The sequence below is a fragment of the Haemorhous mexicanus genome, chromosome 11 (assembly GCF_027477595.1).
Source record: "Haemorhous mexicanus isolate bHaeMex1 chromosome 11, bHaeMex1.pri, whole genome shotgun sequence".
NCBI lineage: Eukaryota > Metazoa > Chordata > Aves > Passeriformes > Fringillidae > Haemorhous > Haemorhous mexicanus.
This window is the reverse complement of record NC_082351.1, coordinates 24,298,887-24,316,971: the sequence shown is the minus strand read 5'-3', so window position 1 is coordinate 24,316,971 and position 18,085 is coordinate 24,298,887. Positions and strand designations below refer to the sequence as shown.

Here is an 18,085-nt window from a genome sequence, read left to right as displayed (position 1 = left end):
CATCCTGGCATTTTGCATACGCCTCTAGGAGATAAAAGTGACTTACTAATGCCAGAAAACTTATATATATATATATATATATATATATATATATATATATATATATAAAAAATATACATACATATACACACACACACACACACACACACACATATATATATATCTATATATATATCTATATATATATATCTATATATATATATCTCTATATATCTCTATATATATATATATCTCCAAACTTAAAATGCATTTCAGAGCCTTTATCCACAGTATAAATGGCTGCACACCCTCATGGCTGCTATAGCACCATGTTACTGCCAGGCTGCCTTACCTATGCTATTACTAGGTCAAGAAAGAAATACTTCAGGGCTTTTCCCCATCCCTTCCCTTTTCTGCTTCCTCTGGTAAATCCCTGAGTAGTGAAATTTGTTTCCCTGCCTGCCCATCCCACTGAATTAAAGGGATCTTATAAATATTTAGCATGTTCTCATTATTTCCCTAGTTATGAAAGAAATTAAGGAAAAGAGAAAGAGAGAAAAAAAAGAGAAGTTAATATGTCAAATGAAAGTAAGAAATGGACCAAAGCAGACCCTTGACTGAATGCGCTGGTGGGCAAAGTTAAGCCACTTACTGGTTGTGAAATGTCAGAATAACTGTAATCATGCACTGTGACATTCTCTGTCCCAATTCCCTGCGTTAGAAAGTTTAATAAAATCTCATCAATTTGAGAACTGGAATGAGCCATCAGGCAGATGAGCAGTCACCAACTGTATGAAGTTTAAGAAGGGCAAAATCATAATTTTGATTAATCATTTCCCCATACAGTGGAAAAGTTCATATGTATCTCGTAACCTTTCGGGTTACAGGAGGCATTTCTTCAGCAGAGCCAACAAGCAAGTTTCTCAGATAAGATTTAATTGTTTTTATGAGTTGGCTTTCCACCTTGTGAGGATGTATGAATGGAACCTGTGTCAGGGAATGAGGGAAAAGAGAGAAACAGGCAGCCTTTTTTCACACTTTTCTGCTAGTTCAAGCAGTCTTTGGTTCAGAAGAAGTCAAAAGTCTGTATGGGAAAAGGCTCAGAGGGTATGTTTCTGAGTTTCTCTGATTGTCTGTCACCCTGGCATACCCCATCTCTGCTGGTATAAACTGACGTCTGTATGATACCTACCTACTACAGTGGCATTCAGAAATAATCTGCAGGTTTCTTCAAACGTTTGCAAACACATTCAATTTAGAAAACACTGTCACTTTCTCTGTCCCAACTAATGTTGGATCTTTGTATTCACATGCTGCCCAGTGTATTGTTCAGAATATCTAGAGAAACTATTACCAGTATTACAACATGCAAGTCTCTTAGAATATAGGGGTAATATTGGTTATTGCCTAACCAAAGCAACATTTTCAATACTGCCATAACACTAAAAGTTACAATAATCTAATTGTTACTTTTTCCATATTGTAATAGTTTTAAGAATAGTCACATGAGCAAAAAATCATGCTTTCCTGTGCACTCGCTATTGACACAAGTTCCACTGGCAGATTTCAGAAGCAACCAAGAGTGCCCACAGTCACCAAATTGATCTCAAGGTACAGCACACCATTCATGGCCAGTTAGGACCATCCTTAACAACATTCCTCAACCCAGACATGCATTTCTGTTTCCCATCACCAACTTTCTCAAGAAAACAGTTTCTAAATGCCTAGCATCAAGTCTCATCTTCTCATGTAAATCCACATATTGGTAAGAAAGGCAAAGAACTAAACCACACCCTAGCTGCTTTCAGAAAGGAAAAAAAAGGCTTTTCTTAAGCCTGCAGCAAGAGTAATTTCCCATCTCATTTCCAGGCTCAGTTAGTGCTGCTGTTCATTCAGCATAACAGAGTCTGTTTGGCCTTTCAGCGGAGACTTTAATAAACTGATTGATTGCCAAAATGATGACATTTCCATACACCCACTCTGCTATTGAACTGAAAGACTGGAAACATTGTGTTAGCTCACAAACTTGGTATCCGTTGGTGTGGTAGTAATGATAATAATACAAAAGGTTAGCTGTTACTTGCCCTACTCAAAGGTAATGCAGTTCTCTGGAGCAGTGAGTTCAGGACCCATTCTGGTCTGAGCAGGTGGAACTGGCAGGGCCTTCTAGTCCAAGTTGATGACCTCTTGGTACTCACAGTTTTTCCAGTCAATTGGTCTTTGAATTTCCTTCAAGATCATTTAATCTTCGAGCTTTATCATTCTGTCTCCTATTATGCTTCCCCAGCAGTGCAGGCTGCACTTGACACCCTTCACTTAGTAGTTGCTCCTGAACAAAATGCTGCAGGTGGCTTTCTCAGCCTAAAATTTCACACATCACCAAGATGGTTTATTTGCTTCCCCTCAGCTGTCTGTTTCAAATGGCTTCACAAGATGTACACAAACAAAACCTAGTGTGACTCAGATTGCTTCAGGATCCCAGTCTGTATGGGACCAAGCATTTGCTTGATAGTGTATCATGATCACATTTATTTTTCCTTTTATTTTTAATAGTGGATCATGTTAATATTTATTTTGCCTTTGGCTTTTGTACATAAAATCTTTGTGCGTGCATAAACCCCTTTGAAGTTATTACTTCCCTCCAAGATATTTACTGAATTAAGGACATCTCTGCACTGAAAAGACATCAGCCCAAACATCTCCTTTGAAAAAGAAAATTGACCCTATTTCCTGGTTTGCATTTTCCTCAAACAATGGACCACAATTGTTAGAAACAAAGAGTCCTAGATTTATGCTTCCTAAGCATTGGGAGATAGAGCTATGAATATGATAAAGATCAAAATGTGCTGATTCTCCAGCCATCAGAGCAGTTTGGAATTCAACATTGCACTGGACATCCCAGTGTTCACGACTGCAGAATAAATCTTAGGACGTAAAAAAGAACAAAATAATCTTAGTGCTCAAGCTTTTAACTTAAGATTAAACCTCATTGATTAAACTCTACTTTCAGAATTCTTGTATGTGGCACATTCTCAAAAACAAAAATTAACTGCCTAATTTAGGAACCACTGCTACATTTTAGACAAAACAGAATTTCATCTATCTAATTATCTCCTGCCACCTTTCTAATAATTTACACTTCCAGTGAATGATTTGCTGAGCCTTTTTTATGACTGTGAATTTCTTAGATGATGTTCAAAGTTCTGCTGGACCAATCAAGTCATTACTTTCCTAATAAAATGTTTTAGTGAATGCAACAGGCTGGCTAAGCAACGAGCTAGCTTGCTGTTAGTCCCTCTGAAGCTCTTATAACAGCCTAAGGACACACTGTTGCAAAATAATAGCCTGCCCTCACTTACACTAGGCTGATTTTTTTCTCATTTATTTATTCATTGTTGTGTTCATCAGCAGTGGGAAAATAACTATGTATTGGCCAGGGAGTGCTGAGCCAAAATACCTTTCAGATAATCTGTGTATCTCTTAAAAGGAGAAGGAAGCCACACCAGCCCATCTGGATCAGGACTATTCCCTGGTAAAAAGCTGCACCGATACAGTATTCTCGGTGCATACTGTACAGTCTGCTGTTCTGAAATTAATTTGCAGTGTTTTGGATGAATGTTACTATTTGGCTGCATGTGAGTGTGTGCTGAGGTCAGGGTTCCTGACCTAGATTGTACCCTGTATGGCAGGATAAGGGACTAATTGTGGCTGCTGCGATAGCATTTTCTGCTGTTCATCTGGCATTGTTTCTGCTGAGTCCAGTAGTGAGAAATGTGAGATCACTGCTCCACACAGATCAGGGGTCATTCAGTATGCTATAGGAGATGTGCCACTTTTTAATTCAGGAGTGCCACTTTCATCATTCAGAGAGGGGCTGCTGACTGTGATGCAGATACCTCCAAGAATCTCCATGAGTCAAACTCGGTTCATAGAGCACTCTACAGCATCTCATGTCTGCACTTGGCTTTAATATGGAGGCTGTCTTTTCCTCCTTTGAACTCTTCACCCTCCCCTCAGGTATAATGCATAGATGTCCAAAGGAGCTCTGGATTTTGCAATATGCAGAATCTATAAAATCCACCTTCATTCTAGAAGTGAGAATGGCTGTAAAATCCTGCCCCACATTATGCAATTACTGTAGACTTACATAATTTGGGCTGCAACAAGATTTCCTGTTGTCCTCCCTAGCCGCCTTACAAAGCGTCAAATACAATGACTTCCCATTAGTATCCGTCCATTAAAACACCAACTTGACTACGGAAGCATTTGCAATTCTAGATATACATGTAAAATTATTTTGTATGCATGTATGTTGATGTATGTATGTATTTTGCTGAAAAGCATAAAAGTCTGGATGCCAGGTGGGTGTTGTGGTGTGAACAAGGTAAAAACACGCTGTGTGCAGACATGATTTCTGTAGCTGAAGTGCCAGTATCCTCATATGAAGACAAAGGCAGAAAAATAGCTGCAGTTTTCCACTAATGCATCTGCTCTGTACACTTGCTCCCTTTTATTTTTTTTTTTTTTTCAGTGTTATTCCCTAATGGAATCTCACACATCTATTTTAAAAATTGTAGAAATATCCCAGACTAGAGATATATGCAGAAAAGCTGATTCAGCCATGACAGCAGTAGAGGTCAGATCTCTGCTTCGTGTAAATTTACATAGCTTTTCTCTGGCAAGAACAGCAGATGATTAATGTCTTCAAAGCACTGCATTGCATCCTTTTGAGTTAAGATTTCTTTACTTTGTTAACAACAATGTGAAGCTAATTCAAAATTTGGGATGCAGTTCAGCTCTCTTCTGCTTTGTACGACTTTTCTTCCCCCCAATGAGACATTGTAATAAAGAGCAAATCGACACTTTGTTTTCAAGATCTGGAATCAAGGTCACCCATAATCCTTAGACTGCAGGCATTCAGAGCTTTTCTAATTCAGCCACAATCTAACAATCTGTTCCTTCTAGTACGAGGTGCACTTTTTGTTCACAGAAATGCTATTTGTTACAGATATTTCTCTTGGCCTATTAAAGAGTGGCTTTGCTCTATAAACACCGCTTTCTACTAGAACGTCATAGTTTCTAGTTCAAATGCAGACCTGATGCTAGAAACACAATGCTGTGAGCCAGTGAGAAGGAACCTCAATCACCACCTGCAGAGGAACTGCTGGTTAAACCACAGGACTAAAAATTACTATTGGCAAAGACAATATTAATGGTGTTCTCCTGCCATTATGGTCAATATGCAAGGACTAGGATTTTCATTATGACTATGAATTGTCTGTGCTAGTGCTTTAGAAGATGAAAAATAAGAAACCCAAGCAAATCTAGCAACTGATCAGCATTTCTTGGAAAATTCTAAAAGGTCTTCTTTCAAACAGAGCTGTCTGTTTAGCTATACTTATAAGTCAAAATCCCAACTTTCCCTTCTTTAGTGTACTCAGCTTTCTAATAACCATAGTTGCTTTCAACTCATTGCAGATGGCAGAACCATTAGCTTTTTACAGTAAAGGTAGAAAATAACTTCAGTCCTATCATTTTCTGACTAACTCTACTAGACCGGTTGCAGTATTCCCCAGTTCCCAGGGATTCGTTCATCTCTATTGGATGAACTGATCTAATTTGGCCTGTTCTGTTATATACAGAAAAAAAGAAACAGACATTCTGAATCCAGAATGAATTACTGCACTCCAAGTTATTTTCAAGTAGAAGTTGAAGAAAAGGAGTCCCCCAACACAGAATATACTTTTATGTATGTATGTATGTATGTGTAGATGTACAGAGAGGCAATTTTTTTCTCCAGGGTAACCTACCTGCCTGATAAGTCATAAGTCTGACAAGAGATTGGTTTTCCTTTCTTTCACTACGGTCCTGCAAGGTTAAATGCTCTCATTTAAGTCATTTAGCTAATAAAGGCTAGCATGTATACAGGATTGCTACAGTTGAAATTTGCAGGCGGACTCCAAAGCACATTCACTCCCATTGTTGGAGAGAAACGATACACAAACTCACTGTTTCTGTATCTGTTCACAAAATCCTGGAAGCTAAACCCAGAATTAACTCTTGTCCCATTAACTGCAGCTCTTGCCCTTTTATTTGAATATCACATTTCATATAGATGTTGAATCCTGTACAGAACTTTCTTGATAAGTGCTCTACCAAAAACCTCTGGTTGCTGGCGTTGCTGACTTCTTTGAAAGAGTACTAAGAAATAACTACCTGCTACAAAAGTATCAAGGTTGCTGATCCTAAGTAAATTGAGCTACTTTTCTGTAGCCTAGAGCCAGGTACCTAATTTTTTTTTGCCCAGCACTCCCAGCATCAGCAAAGCATCTCATATCCCAGCATCCTGCGGGGAGGCTCATCACCTCAAAGAGCACATCAGATTCTCTTCCAAGAGCTAGTCATGTGCCAGTTAGGCAGGGCTCCACATAAACCATAAAATATTGTTGAAACCCTGCATTCCTCCTGGTCTCATACTCTTATGACAAACTCCAGGCTACAGTCCTATTTACAGCAGAGAACAGAATTCTTCAGAGGCATCTCTGGAGGGAAAAGAAGTAACTTGTGTGTATTAGTGATGTTCACAAACGAACAAACAAACAAAAAAAACCAAAAAAAAAACCCCAAAAAACCCGAGCTAACAACCTTTGTGGCTGTGGGGTTTGATCCTCTTTGTTTGGCTTCATTATTTGTAGGGTTTATGTCAGGGATGTTAAGGATACGGCCATTTGATGGCTGTAAAGGGCTTATTTATGGATGCCCAAATATAATCAAAAGGTTTGTGTTACAGAAATGTATTTTCATAGCTGGGTTGCTAACCCTCTGTGTCACCTAGGCAGCTTGGGTTATGCTTTCCATGCATATGCAAGTACAGGCATAAGACTGGTGTGAGATCTGTAGGCTCATCCAACCCTGGATGAGATTGAGCTTTGTAGCTATCACACCAGAGCCCTGAACTGAACAACTTCTGTTCATGAAGCTGTTTTAAGAAAGTTTTGATCCATCAGGGAATTATATGGACTCAGAGTTTAGTACCTCCTGTACTTAGACATTGGGCTTTTGTGAGAGACTTGGAGGCATTCAGGTGCCATGACTGATTACAGTTAGTGAGATTGGAAAAACACTTTGCATTTGATTAATGGCCTCACAGACACTCAGCATTTTCAACAGTGACATAATTATTTTTAATGGATGTTTATAGTGATTACTGTTATGCTGCAGGGTTTTTGTTAATCGTTAGAAAGCTGGCTATCCAGGCAACTGGAATTTAATTATTTGTCTGAGAATTCATTATAATCAAGGGGACAGTCAATTAATAATTAATTAAATCTAGTGAGATGCTGTGGGAAAGGAGTGTTAATCCTGTTGCTTTTTGTGGTGGAAAGTGGACAGATACAGAGCTGTTTGATGTTAATTTGGAAAAGATGACATCTTTGAAATGTAATAGATTACTTAAGCACATCACTAGTGAACTACAAGCTATTCACTTGTCTAGGCACAATAAGCTGAGAGAACCCTTTAGATTCTTTCCCTTTCCCTGGTCTGGATTAATTATGATGACTGAGGACTTTGAAAGGCTGCAGATTCCTCTGAGTTAGTAAAAGCTTCCAGAAGAGAGGTTGATTGGTTTAGTTGCTTGAAAAACTTCTGAATTATACACTGGCTGAAACGTGAATTTAGATAGGCTAACTCACATCAGAAAAAATTGGAAATTTAATAGCACAACATTGGGATTATTTATGGTACTGGGACAGGACATGTTGCAGAAATTAGACCCAGATAATTAGGAAACATAGTAATACTATTTCAGAAATCTTTATGGTATTTTTTTTATCCAGGATATAGTTAATCAAAAAGAAAACTGTCATCATGACCTTTTTTTTTTTTACCTGTGATCTCCTTGCCGTACTGAACACTATTGCTATTGATAGCATATCTTTTAATTTTTAGAAAGCATAGCTTAGGAGTCAAGAAATTGCAATAATTTCAGTAAAGATATTTTAAGTCTGTTTGCCTGATTTCAATGCTGTTGTTTACAGGATTTCTATGAAGGTATCTTGAAAGTGCTTGGAGATGATGATGAAAATGAACAAGAAGAAGTTAAACTCAAGCAAGGTTTAAGTGAACTCCCTGAAATTTATGAATTACACCAAGACATCCTGGAAGAACTGGAAGAGAGAGTCCTTAAATGGCAAGTACAGAATGGCATAGTTTGATGGCCTTAACATACCCTCCACAGCAGGTGGGTGAACTCATTGGTATTCCCTTGACCATCCCAGCAGAAATGAAAAGAATAGAATCTGAACCACTTTGGCAGATTTTGCATACAGACAGGAAGGAAGAAAATGTAGAGGCTGTCAGGCTAAGAAATCAAATACTGAAATATGCGTGCAGTGAACAGCCCATGACTTTGAAATGGCCCCATCAGTCAGTGTGAGAACAGCCAGCTTCATATGCATTATCCCTTGCCACTTCTCAGTCATCACCAAGTGGCTTCACACCCATGGCTTGAAGGTCACAGACTCACGTGTGGAAAGCAGGAAAAACTTACATTAGAACTGATCCTAAAGATCATCTGCTTACAGAAATCTACATAGCAGTTGTGTTGGTCTCAGTTAGGAACAGCCCCTTGCTCCCAGCACCAAGGCAAGGATCTGCTACCCTAGGCTTCCAAGCCAAACGGACTCTGGCAGCCTGTTAATGGGACTCCATCAAACATTCTTACAGGGAAAAGTCTTTCCATGAGAGAATAAGATCATGAATAGGTCAGACAATGCTGCAAAATTCATTCAGCTGAGGAGGCCCCTGACTTAAGCCAGGCTGCCAGGTTCTATTGAATGAAGGAGCATGAAACCCCACACCTCCAACTTGCCAAACTCCAGGAGGCACTGGTCACTGAGAATGGATGATCCTATTTCTGCACAGCCACTGAGCTATTAAGGAAGTCAGTTAAACTAGCAGAATTTTTCAGTAACAATCCTAAATGTAGGGCACAGGTCTCCTTGCAGCCCCGCTCTTCCCAATCAAAGCATACAACAAGGAAAGGAGAGGCTAAAGGAAACTGTGTTTTGGTTTGTGCCCACCAAGGGACTGTTGAGAGAAAGACTTAAAAAGTGTCACCAATGATTGATTTATACACTTAGAACACAAACAGACACAGTGTTTCTGGAAACTAAAATGTCTTGGCTATTAAAGAATCCACAACCCTACTTTAACAGCATGCTACCAGCTCCCTAAGACAAAAGGAACGCAACCATAAATACCTTAAGAGTTCTGTCCAGAACTACTCTGTGGCACTTTGGATAAAAGAGGACTGTACTGCAAATGCTGCCAGCACAACAGATATACATATGTTAAATGCCTGTACTCAAATAGGTTCCCAGGTCATTACCATACCTGAAGCTTCCAGTAAGCCCTTCCCTGTGCCTGCACTCCCCGAGACACTCTGTTGCTCTGGACATCCCAGGAACTCACATTCCTCTTTTAAGTATGATTCCTCTTTTGTGAACTCAGATTTTGTTCTGCTCTCTCCTTGTACATGCTTTATAAATATTTCAATGCTGTGCACCTGAATACTGAGAGAGATGACAGTGAGGCAGTGCTGAGAAACAGGCAGTGAAGGAGAGCTGGAGATCTGATAGTGCAACAAATGTTATATTCTCCCCCACAAACAGTGCTCAAAGCACTGCAGCAATTGGAAGGTCTATTTACAGGAGGAGGAGCCATGTCCTGAAAGGAGCCTCACAGTGATGCTATGGCAGAGGCACAGCCAAAGCACCAGCCCCCAATGGTGCCCATGCTACAGCAGCCTGTGGTGTTGTCAATCTGTACTGAAGCACTCTTCCTTTCCTGCTGTTCAGCCTAGGCTTTAATGCACAGTGTATAGAGCCATTGTGGGTCTAATACAATAAGCAAGAGTATGGCTCTACTTCTTTACTTTTATTTATTTGCTGCTTCTTTTCTTTCTGTGGACTTAGGGACGAACACCAGAAAGTTGCTGATGTTTTTCTCTCCAGAAAATCAAGGCTGCATCACCACACAGCATACATTATGCAGTTTGACAGGAATTTGGCTTTGCTAGATGAAATGTGCCTTAAATATTCCCAACTGGCTACCATGATTCAGGAGTTTGAGGTAAGGCTCACGTGTTTTTTTACATGCGCTAATGCCTGGCTTTGCCACGGGGACTACTCAAGGATTTATTTTTATCTGTAACTCCACCAGTGTTCACACATAGGGTAGAATTAAAGAATAGTCTTTTTTCACAGACTTGATGCTAAAATTGACGTGTTTGTTTCTGTCTCTGTTGCCCACACACTCCTGTGTGCGTGTACAGAATTTGTGTTGGTGAATCTAAAGATCCATGAGTATATTTTGCTGAAACATATTGGAGTGGTTTCTTGGTCACTTATTAACTTATCAAGTTCTTTGAGGATGTGTTAGAGTTAATAACTAGGATTAAAACTAGGATGACAATTTGCTGCTGAGCTCGCATTCCTCCTGATGTCTGTGTTTCTTCCCTTCCGCTGAGGACAGCAAAGCTCCAGTGACAGCCCTTACAGTGTGAAACACCAGCTTCTGAAAGTGGTACACCGTGTCTTCCAGTATCGTGTGATGCTCACAGGTCAGTAAAATCACTCTCAAAAGAACCCAAAAGAAACACTGCCCTGATGTGCTGTGCCTCCACTGTGCTACATATTGATGCCGTAACAGCTAAAATAGGGCTAAAGCAGTATGGGATTTCCTGGGAACTTCAATATGCTTCGTTCAGGATTCAGGAAGTGTCTGGCAGCCTGGGAAGATGCAGGCACTTTTAAAGGGCAGCCATGTTGAAAGGTCACAAAAAAGCATAGTCAGATGCTTTTAGCCGTTCCTTCTTGGTTTTTTTCTTCTGTGAATCAGGAGAGGCAGAGTTCAGCCTCACTACCAACAAACAGGTTTGATTTCTTATTATGTCAAGGGTAGTTATCAGAGACACTAGAAGACAGGTGACCTTGGCAAGGAGACTCTGCACTTCATCCTGTATGACAGTGGCAAGCACTATCTTATCAACAAAGCAGTTGTACCCAGTACTACATCATAAGTCCTGTGCACAGCATACCAAAACCTAGCGATTAGTCAATAAAACAGTCCAATTTTGCTGCATTATAGGAGGCAGAGATATAAATTTACATTAACAGTACACTTAGAGATTTTACATTTACAGTTATACCTTTCCTTTACATTCAGGACCATATGTATAACTAGTACCTGAGTCTCTCCAAGGGGGGTTATGTTGCTTCTCTGCAAGCCACTCCAAATCTAGCAATTCTGAGCCTGTGAGGAGAGTAGGCATTCTGAAGCAGAATGTGGCCCCTAGAAAGAATTGCAAAGTTTAGAACTGGCTAGGGAAGGAAACGGTGAAATGTAACAATGAAACTCAGTGTTGTCATGTAATTTAGAACACGAAAGAGCAAGGTTCCATAGACATAAAGATAGAGAAATATTTTGAAAGTATGCATATGTGTGGGTGAACAAGGATGCAAGATTAGTTATGCCCGGGACAGTAAAAAGGAAGCCATAAACCCTGCCCATACAGCCAGTGAAAGGCACAGTATACTACAAGGGGCTTCTATAAAAGCAGCAGAACAAAGTGACCAGATGAAAGCTTTAAAATAGCCCTTTTATCCTCTGTTTTCCCATTTCTGTGGTCCTCAAGATAAATTGCAAACATGCAGCATGGTATTTTGTGAGAAAGCTGGAAGGGCTTCAGTGAAGCTCTAGTGATTGGATTCTATCTATGCTTGAAACAATTGAGCTCCTCCTCATCCCATGTATTGACGCTAACTGGGAAAATGAAAGCTTTTGTGTGTACTGAGATGAAGTCCACACTGGATTAAGATACTACAGAAAACAGGTTTACTACTTTAGTTCTTCACCTCAAGAAACCAAGCCCCTCTTTGACTGCTAGGACAGAATGAGTCTGGAACAGTGCAGTCCTTTAGATGCTCAGGTGTACTTGTGTGATAACTGGCTGATTCTATCAGATAAGGAAGGGTATTTATGAGGCTATTGATTACCACTTATGGCACCACAACCGAAAGGATTTGTCCACTCATTCCATAACTGAGGACAAAGCTTGCAGTGGTGAAAAGAAACGCTAAATATTGCCTGATGACATCACACAACCCCTTCCTGCCTGCTTGAGTACAGGCAGATGCTTTCCAGAATGCCCGTAAAAGCCAGGTGAAGTTCAGGATGCCAGGGAAGGCACAGCACTAGAAAGAGAAATGTGTAGGAATAAGGCATTCAAGGGAACAGACATCCATGCCCAGCACCATTCTCAGCACAGAGGTCTAGTTCTTCAGTGCAGAATTTAGGAATCTGGACTAATCAGCAAGATAAGAATGAAGTGTTTCCAGGCTAGGGTCTTTAAACTGTAGCACTTACATACTACAGTTTTTAAAAGCATAAAGACCCAGACACAGAATAAGCAGGTGGTCCAAGAAAAGTAGTCCAAAATAACACTGGTTAAAGGTTTGTATATAATGCAAATATAATTGCTGTCACACTAAGTGCTATTGTATCTATCTTACAGAACCTATTTTCAGATTATGATTGACTCCGGTAGTAATTGTTTAAACCCTGCTTGTACAGAACTAGTGTCTCCTTCCTGTGCCCATAAAAAGCATATGATTCATTTAATCTAACTGCAAGTATAGCCAACAGCATTCATTCAGATGGGAAATCAGAATTAATTAGAAAAAGAGTTATTTGTAAAGTGGCGCTACTCAGCAATTCTCTTGAGAAATATTTTTGACACAGTTTATTTATACCTTCCAAATTATAAGAGCCCAAATCTGTATCAATGCTCTTTGCATTAATTTTCTTAAGTAAAATGCCATCAAAGATGAATTTTGCTTTGGAAAGAGGCTATATATACGCTTAATGATTTGGGAATTAAGTGCTGTGGGACATTGCTGTGGATGCCCCATTCCTGGAAGCATTCAAAGCCCAGGTTGGATGGGGCTTGGGGTGACCTGGTCTGCTGGAAAGTGTTCCTGCCCATGGTAGAGGGATTAGAACAAGATGATACTTAATGTCCCTTCCAACCCCAACCAGTGTCTGATTTTGTGATTAGGATTTAATGTTTTAGCTAACAACACTACAAATTATGTTGATCTGAATTCTGATTGTTGGATGTCTGTGTTTGTTTGATCATTTACTACAGATTACTTGAATAATCTTTGTCCTGATTCTACAGAGTATGAAGCCACACAAGGTAAAATGAAATTGGTAGAAGAAAACTTCAGTTTTGCTAACATTGCTTCTGAAGAGGTGCAAGATTTCTATACTGGTAGTATATATAAAATGATTCTTTTCAAGATTTTGCGTTAATAGGTTAGATGCAAAATCTGTAAGAATGGATTACTAACTTAGAGAAATTATTTAGGACAGGAATGGTACCCTTTTATTTTTAATTGAAACATATTGGCTTCCTATCGTTTTGGCATGATGGAACTTAGAGAAGAAGAAAACATCTATACAGGCATAGCGCAGACACTGTAGTTTTGCCCCAGTAATTGAGGAAATCTTAGTCCTCTTTGGCTTTGTAAATATTTGGCCCGGTCATTGTAAAATCAATTCGGATGGTTCCCCCTGCCTGATTGTGTTACATTAGCTATGGTATGCCTGCTGTGCTCTGTGAACTTGGGAGAAACCAAGGAGATCTGAGTTGCATATCTGTATTCTGGATTCCTTAACGTTACATAAAGTTGAAAGACATTGCATAAAAAGCAGTTCTGCAAAATCAGGAACAAATCCACTGCTAACACCATCCTTTACAACACATGAGATAGATAAAGCAGGAGTCTCTTACTCCCACTGAAATCATAGCAAGGTTTAGTTGTGATGTCTGTAGGAGTATTTTCCAGGCTGGAGTAAGCAGCAGACACATTGTATTAATGAAATTAATTCAGCCCTCTTACATTGATTAAAAATTCAAACCAACTCCTAGCAATAAAGTCAGTGGTTGACTCAAAGTCAGTTTATTCTGCCCAAGAGCAGAGACTCATGCAGGATTTAGGACTCCAGTCACTGACGGTAGAACAACAGCTATATCAGTAATTTATACAGTAGCTGGGCAGGCGCTCAAGCCCTCTGACCACAATTGCCTATCTCAATGGCACATGCTTGTGCCATTCCTAGCCAGCATGCTCCCAAGTTATGGCCAGAAACTGATAGAAAGCCCGGTGCCAGAGGGGAAGGGATGTGAAATAGGGGCCTGAGCCATGTTATGCCACTGCTCTCAGTGCCAGCAAACATGTCCTAGCCCAGGTTATTTGCCAGTGGAGAATCCAGGAATTAATTTGTGTCACCACTTCACACACATTTCTATCAGAAAGGGATGACATGTCCCCTCTCTCAGCAGTAAGAGGTACAGTATAGACTGCCATGCTGTTTGGTGGCTAAGTTGGGTTACATTCATCTCTCTATATAACAAGACATTGACAAAAATCTGCAACTAGAAAACATTACAGAAAAGACTTAGTGCCATCCTAGGTGCTTAAAAGGGACCTCATAAGCTCTCTGGATCAGCACAAGCATGATGCTCTTTCACACAAGCGAATGATGAAGGGAGGAAGGGGAGACAGCACCCTGTGCCGTGTCAGAGTTGCTGGGCTGTTGCATTATGAAAATTACAAAGAAGCCAAAGGATGCCCTTGCAATCAGGAGAGATTTGAGTTATTTTTTTACTCTTTTGCGTGATGTATGGTGTTTGTTTTCCTTCATCGCTCAGCTGCCTTATTCATTGTTTCTGAAATCACGGACCAAGCCAATGACAGCATGCTCCAAGCGGTGAGTCCTACCATGATGCATGCTCCCCTGATCAATGGTGTGTTTTTTGCACATCTGTTCAAGTGAATGCATTTGTCTGCTAGATTCTGAAGCCTACTCCAAAGTGAGACTCAAGGGCTTATACAGATCTGTTTTACAGTACTGCAAATGTGGAGTTGGTCTGTGCCCTTCAGTGCAGCTGTGCAAGATGCGAGACACTATAGCAAATAGCATAGAGGAGGTTTTTTCCCCTCTTGGGTTTCAACTCACTTCTTTATTATTTCCTTTTCTGAGCAATGAGAGGGTTGTTAATAATCATTCAGGCATTGGAAAATGAAATTCAAGATACAAAGAGAAAAGGCATCACATTAAGATGATGTAGATGAAGGAAAGGAGTGAAATATCAATCTTCTTAGTAAGAGCTTGTTTTCAGGTAGGCTTTTAAGGCTGAAAAAATGAATGCACCTGAATTGTTAGGGAAGAACACACTAATCGGTTATGAAGATGAAAGAACAGATGTAGGTTGCAGGGAGGATATCTACCAAGCTTAGAGTTTTATCACAAAAAGGAATGTAATCTGACCCCTCTGTAAACTAGACTCAAACTACAGACTTACTAGGCAAAGTTTTCAACTGGTTTGATTCTGATTTTCCTTCTCCTCGGGCAAAGAATTTATAATCATATTTTCCCATTATTAAAGCAGTCTTTGTACCAAAATAAATATTTCATCTAAAACCTGAGATCTCATGCAAACCTTCCAGAAAAATCTCAGAACTTTAGGGATATCTGTGTTAGAGGTTCAGAACTCTAAGAGCTCAGTTCCTAACAGATCAAGGTCACACATTCCTGGCACATTTGCTTCCTTAGATTTCACTCAGATATATGGGGTATTTATAGAAATACTTTTCTGAAGTCAGAAGTATATGTAAGTGGCCAAAATCAAATTTGTGTTGCATTGCCATGAAATCATTTTGTCTCCACTAAGCCATGCTTCAATTTGAAGAACATCATTGTATCATCTGAGTCTCACACATGTCACAGACTGTATAATAATTGCTATAAATAATGTCTTTTGTGGAATAATTTCATCACAAATTCCAAATATATTTTTACATTTATTTTTTATCATGTCATCAGAGCACATCTACTATTTTTCAAAACTTTGGTATGGAAGAGATGAAACAAAATTTTCTTCTTTCCCTTTTGCGTGAATGTGGGGTGTTTTGTAAAAGCACAGGTTCATGAGAAAAAAAGTTCAATTTTCTGTTAAATCAGAGATTGTCCTCCTAAATTAACATCCCAGACACAAAAGCCACAACCAGCACTTCTTTTCTTTCTCTCAGTTTAAAAAAAAGAAAACATAAAAGCAAATAATTACTCTAATTACAGAAGAACCTGAACAATGCCACTTATTTTGGGGCATTAATAAATTGTCATGTACCTGGCTGAATTTCTAAGAAATAATTTAGACTTGGCATATACCTGGAAGGAAGATGATTTCTGTTCCCATGTACCAGCTCATCAAACAACACTCCAAAAACCTCATAGGAGCACTGAATTAGGATCTACATTTTCTACAGAATATCAATGACCCATTTTTTTTGTTGTTTTATGATAATAAGACTCTAGCAGTTTTTCCTGGGGACTCTTAATCCAGGATTTTCAAGCAAATTTTGACCATAACTTTCTCCACAGCATTTTCACCATGTAGGAAAATTTTACTTTCAATTTATGGACGTACGAAAAGGAGTACAAAGCACAACATCACCACAGAGTATTCTATCTCTAATTCCAGGAGGTGAACTAAGCAGGGTTTGTACTGCTCTCTGAATGTCTACAATCTCTTAGAGGCCCTGAGACGCTAAGAGCTATAAATCACTGTTGCTATTAACAGCTAGTGAATTCCTTTGGGAGGTGTTCCTGCTGCATGGATATCATGATAAAATTATGGAAGCTGCAGTTCACTGCTAAAATGGCCACAGCAGTATTTCTGACACCCACTTCTGCAGTACTGTCTGGGTGGAGCTTTGCTTTTATTCCTTAATTGTAGGATTGTGAAGGATCTCAGAAAGAAGAATAGTGATAGTTTTAAGACCAATGAAGAAAGCTATATAAACTCGGAATTTTTGGAAACTGACAGGAAACTATGCCCCCCCTCAGCTGTCCACATTCCCAGATAAACCACTATCCTTCACATGTGATGGGTGTTTGACTTCCTTCAGGAAATGAGTTCAATACTTTTCTGTCCGTTTCCTGGTGAACATGTGTCCATATTGCAAACATCAGCATTTCAAGAGGCTCCTCTGCCAGCAGTCCTGGGAAAAGCTGGGCTGCTGCAACTTCTCTTGCTCTGGTAGAAACCCAGATGAGTAGTACTAGCACTGGCATGAGCGTGCCCACAGGAGAACACCTTTTCTGCAGATGAAAAACAGGTTTTCATTGTGGAAGTTGTCAATTGGACAGGTTTTGCCAGGCTAAAATACCCTTCAGTGACAGGAAAGTCGTTTGCAAATACCTTTTGCAAAAGTCAGCTGTCCCATGATCCCTGATATTTCTTGTGCTATTCCTTTATATGTTGCTATTTTATTTGCCTGTAGTATTTTAGAAATGACTTGAAAAAAATCCATTTGTTACTTCCTGCATTGCAAAAGAGATACCTGACATATCAAATTCTTGAAAATGTGTCAACTGTCAATTATGTTGCATGGGCACAGTGAAGCCCTGTGCTGGTCAAGCCTTCCAGGCTTGTAGGTATTTCCATGTATTTGACATCCAGTTACTGATTAAGAACTAAGTATCATACTAAACAGGTGCAATGTTTCACTAGGGCAGTAAGATAGGGAGATTTCAGGCTTATTCATAAAGCAAGCCTAGATAGGTATGTGAATTGTGTTAGCTGAAATCCAGGGTAAATTAGCCTTGACGTATCATCATGTTAACTTGGATATGCTCCTTCTGGTATCTGTGATAACTTTCTTAATTAGCTGATCCTGTAGACGTGACTGATTTGTATCAGGCAGATAGAGTGTATGATCTAATCAAGTCTGACTAATCCCAAGGCTATATTAATGCTAGTCAATGAGCAAGGAAAAACATTGCGTGTTGAAGCAGAAAACGGTTCTAAAAGGCTGTCAGGTCACAAAGCTGTATCAAGTATGGTCCTTAGTCTGTAGTTTATCTGGGTGTATAACTGAAGATACAGGATGCAGTGGCTGTATAGTATAGGAGACTTAGATAGGAGGCTCCTAATTTGTAGGCATATTCCAGTGAGGACTCACTGCAGCTGGGT

The 18,085-nt window shown here is 39.6% G+C and overlaps 1 protein-coding gene across 1 annotated transcript in view; it reads left to right on the top strand.

The window, feature by feature from the left end:
* Positions 1-18,085, top strand: part of FGD5 (FYVE, RhoGEF and PH domain containing 5) — a 75,815-nt gene that overhangs the window by 32,529 nt on the left and 25,201 nt on the right. The window contains exons 6-10 of the mRNA XM_059856921.1: positions 8,019-8,170; positions 9,957-10,113; positions 10,516-10,603; positions 13,190-13,240; positions 14,759-14,817. Coding sequence (XP_059712904.1) covers positions 8,019-8,170; positions 9,957-10,113; positions 10,516-10,603; positions 13,190-13,240; positions 14,759-14,817 — 507 coding nt within the window. The remainder of the gene's footprint in view (positions 1-8,018; positions 8,171-9,956; positions 10,114-10,515; positions 10,604-13,189; positions 13,241-14,758; positions 14,818-18,085) is intronic.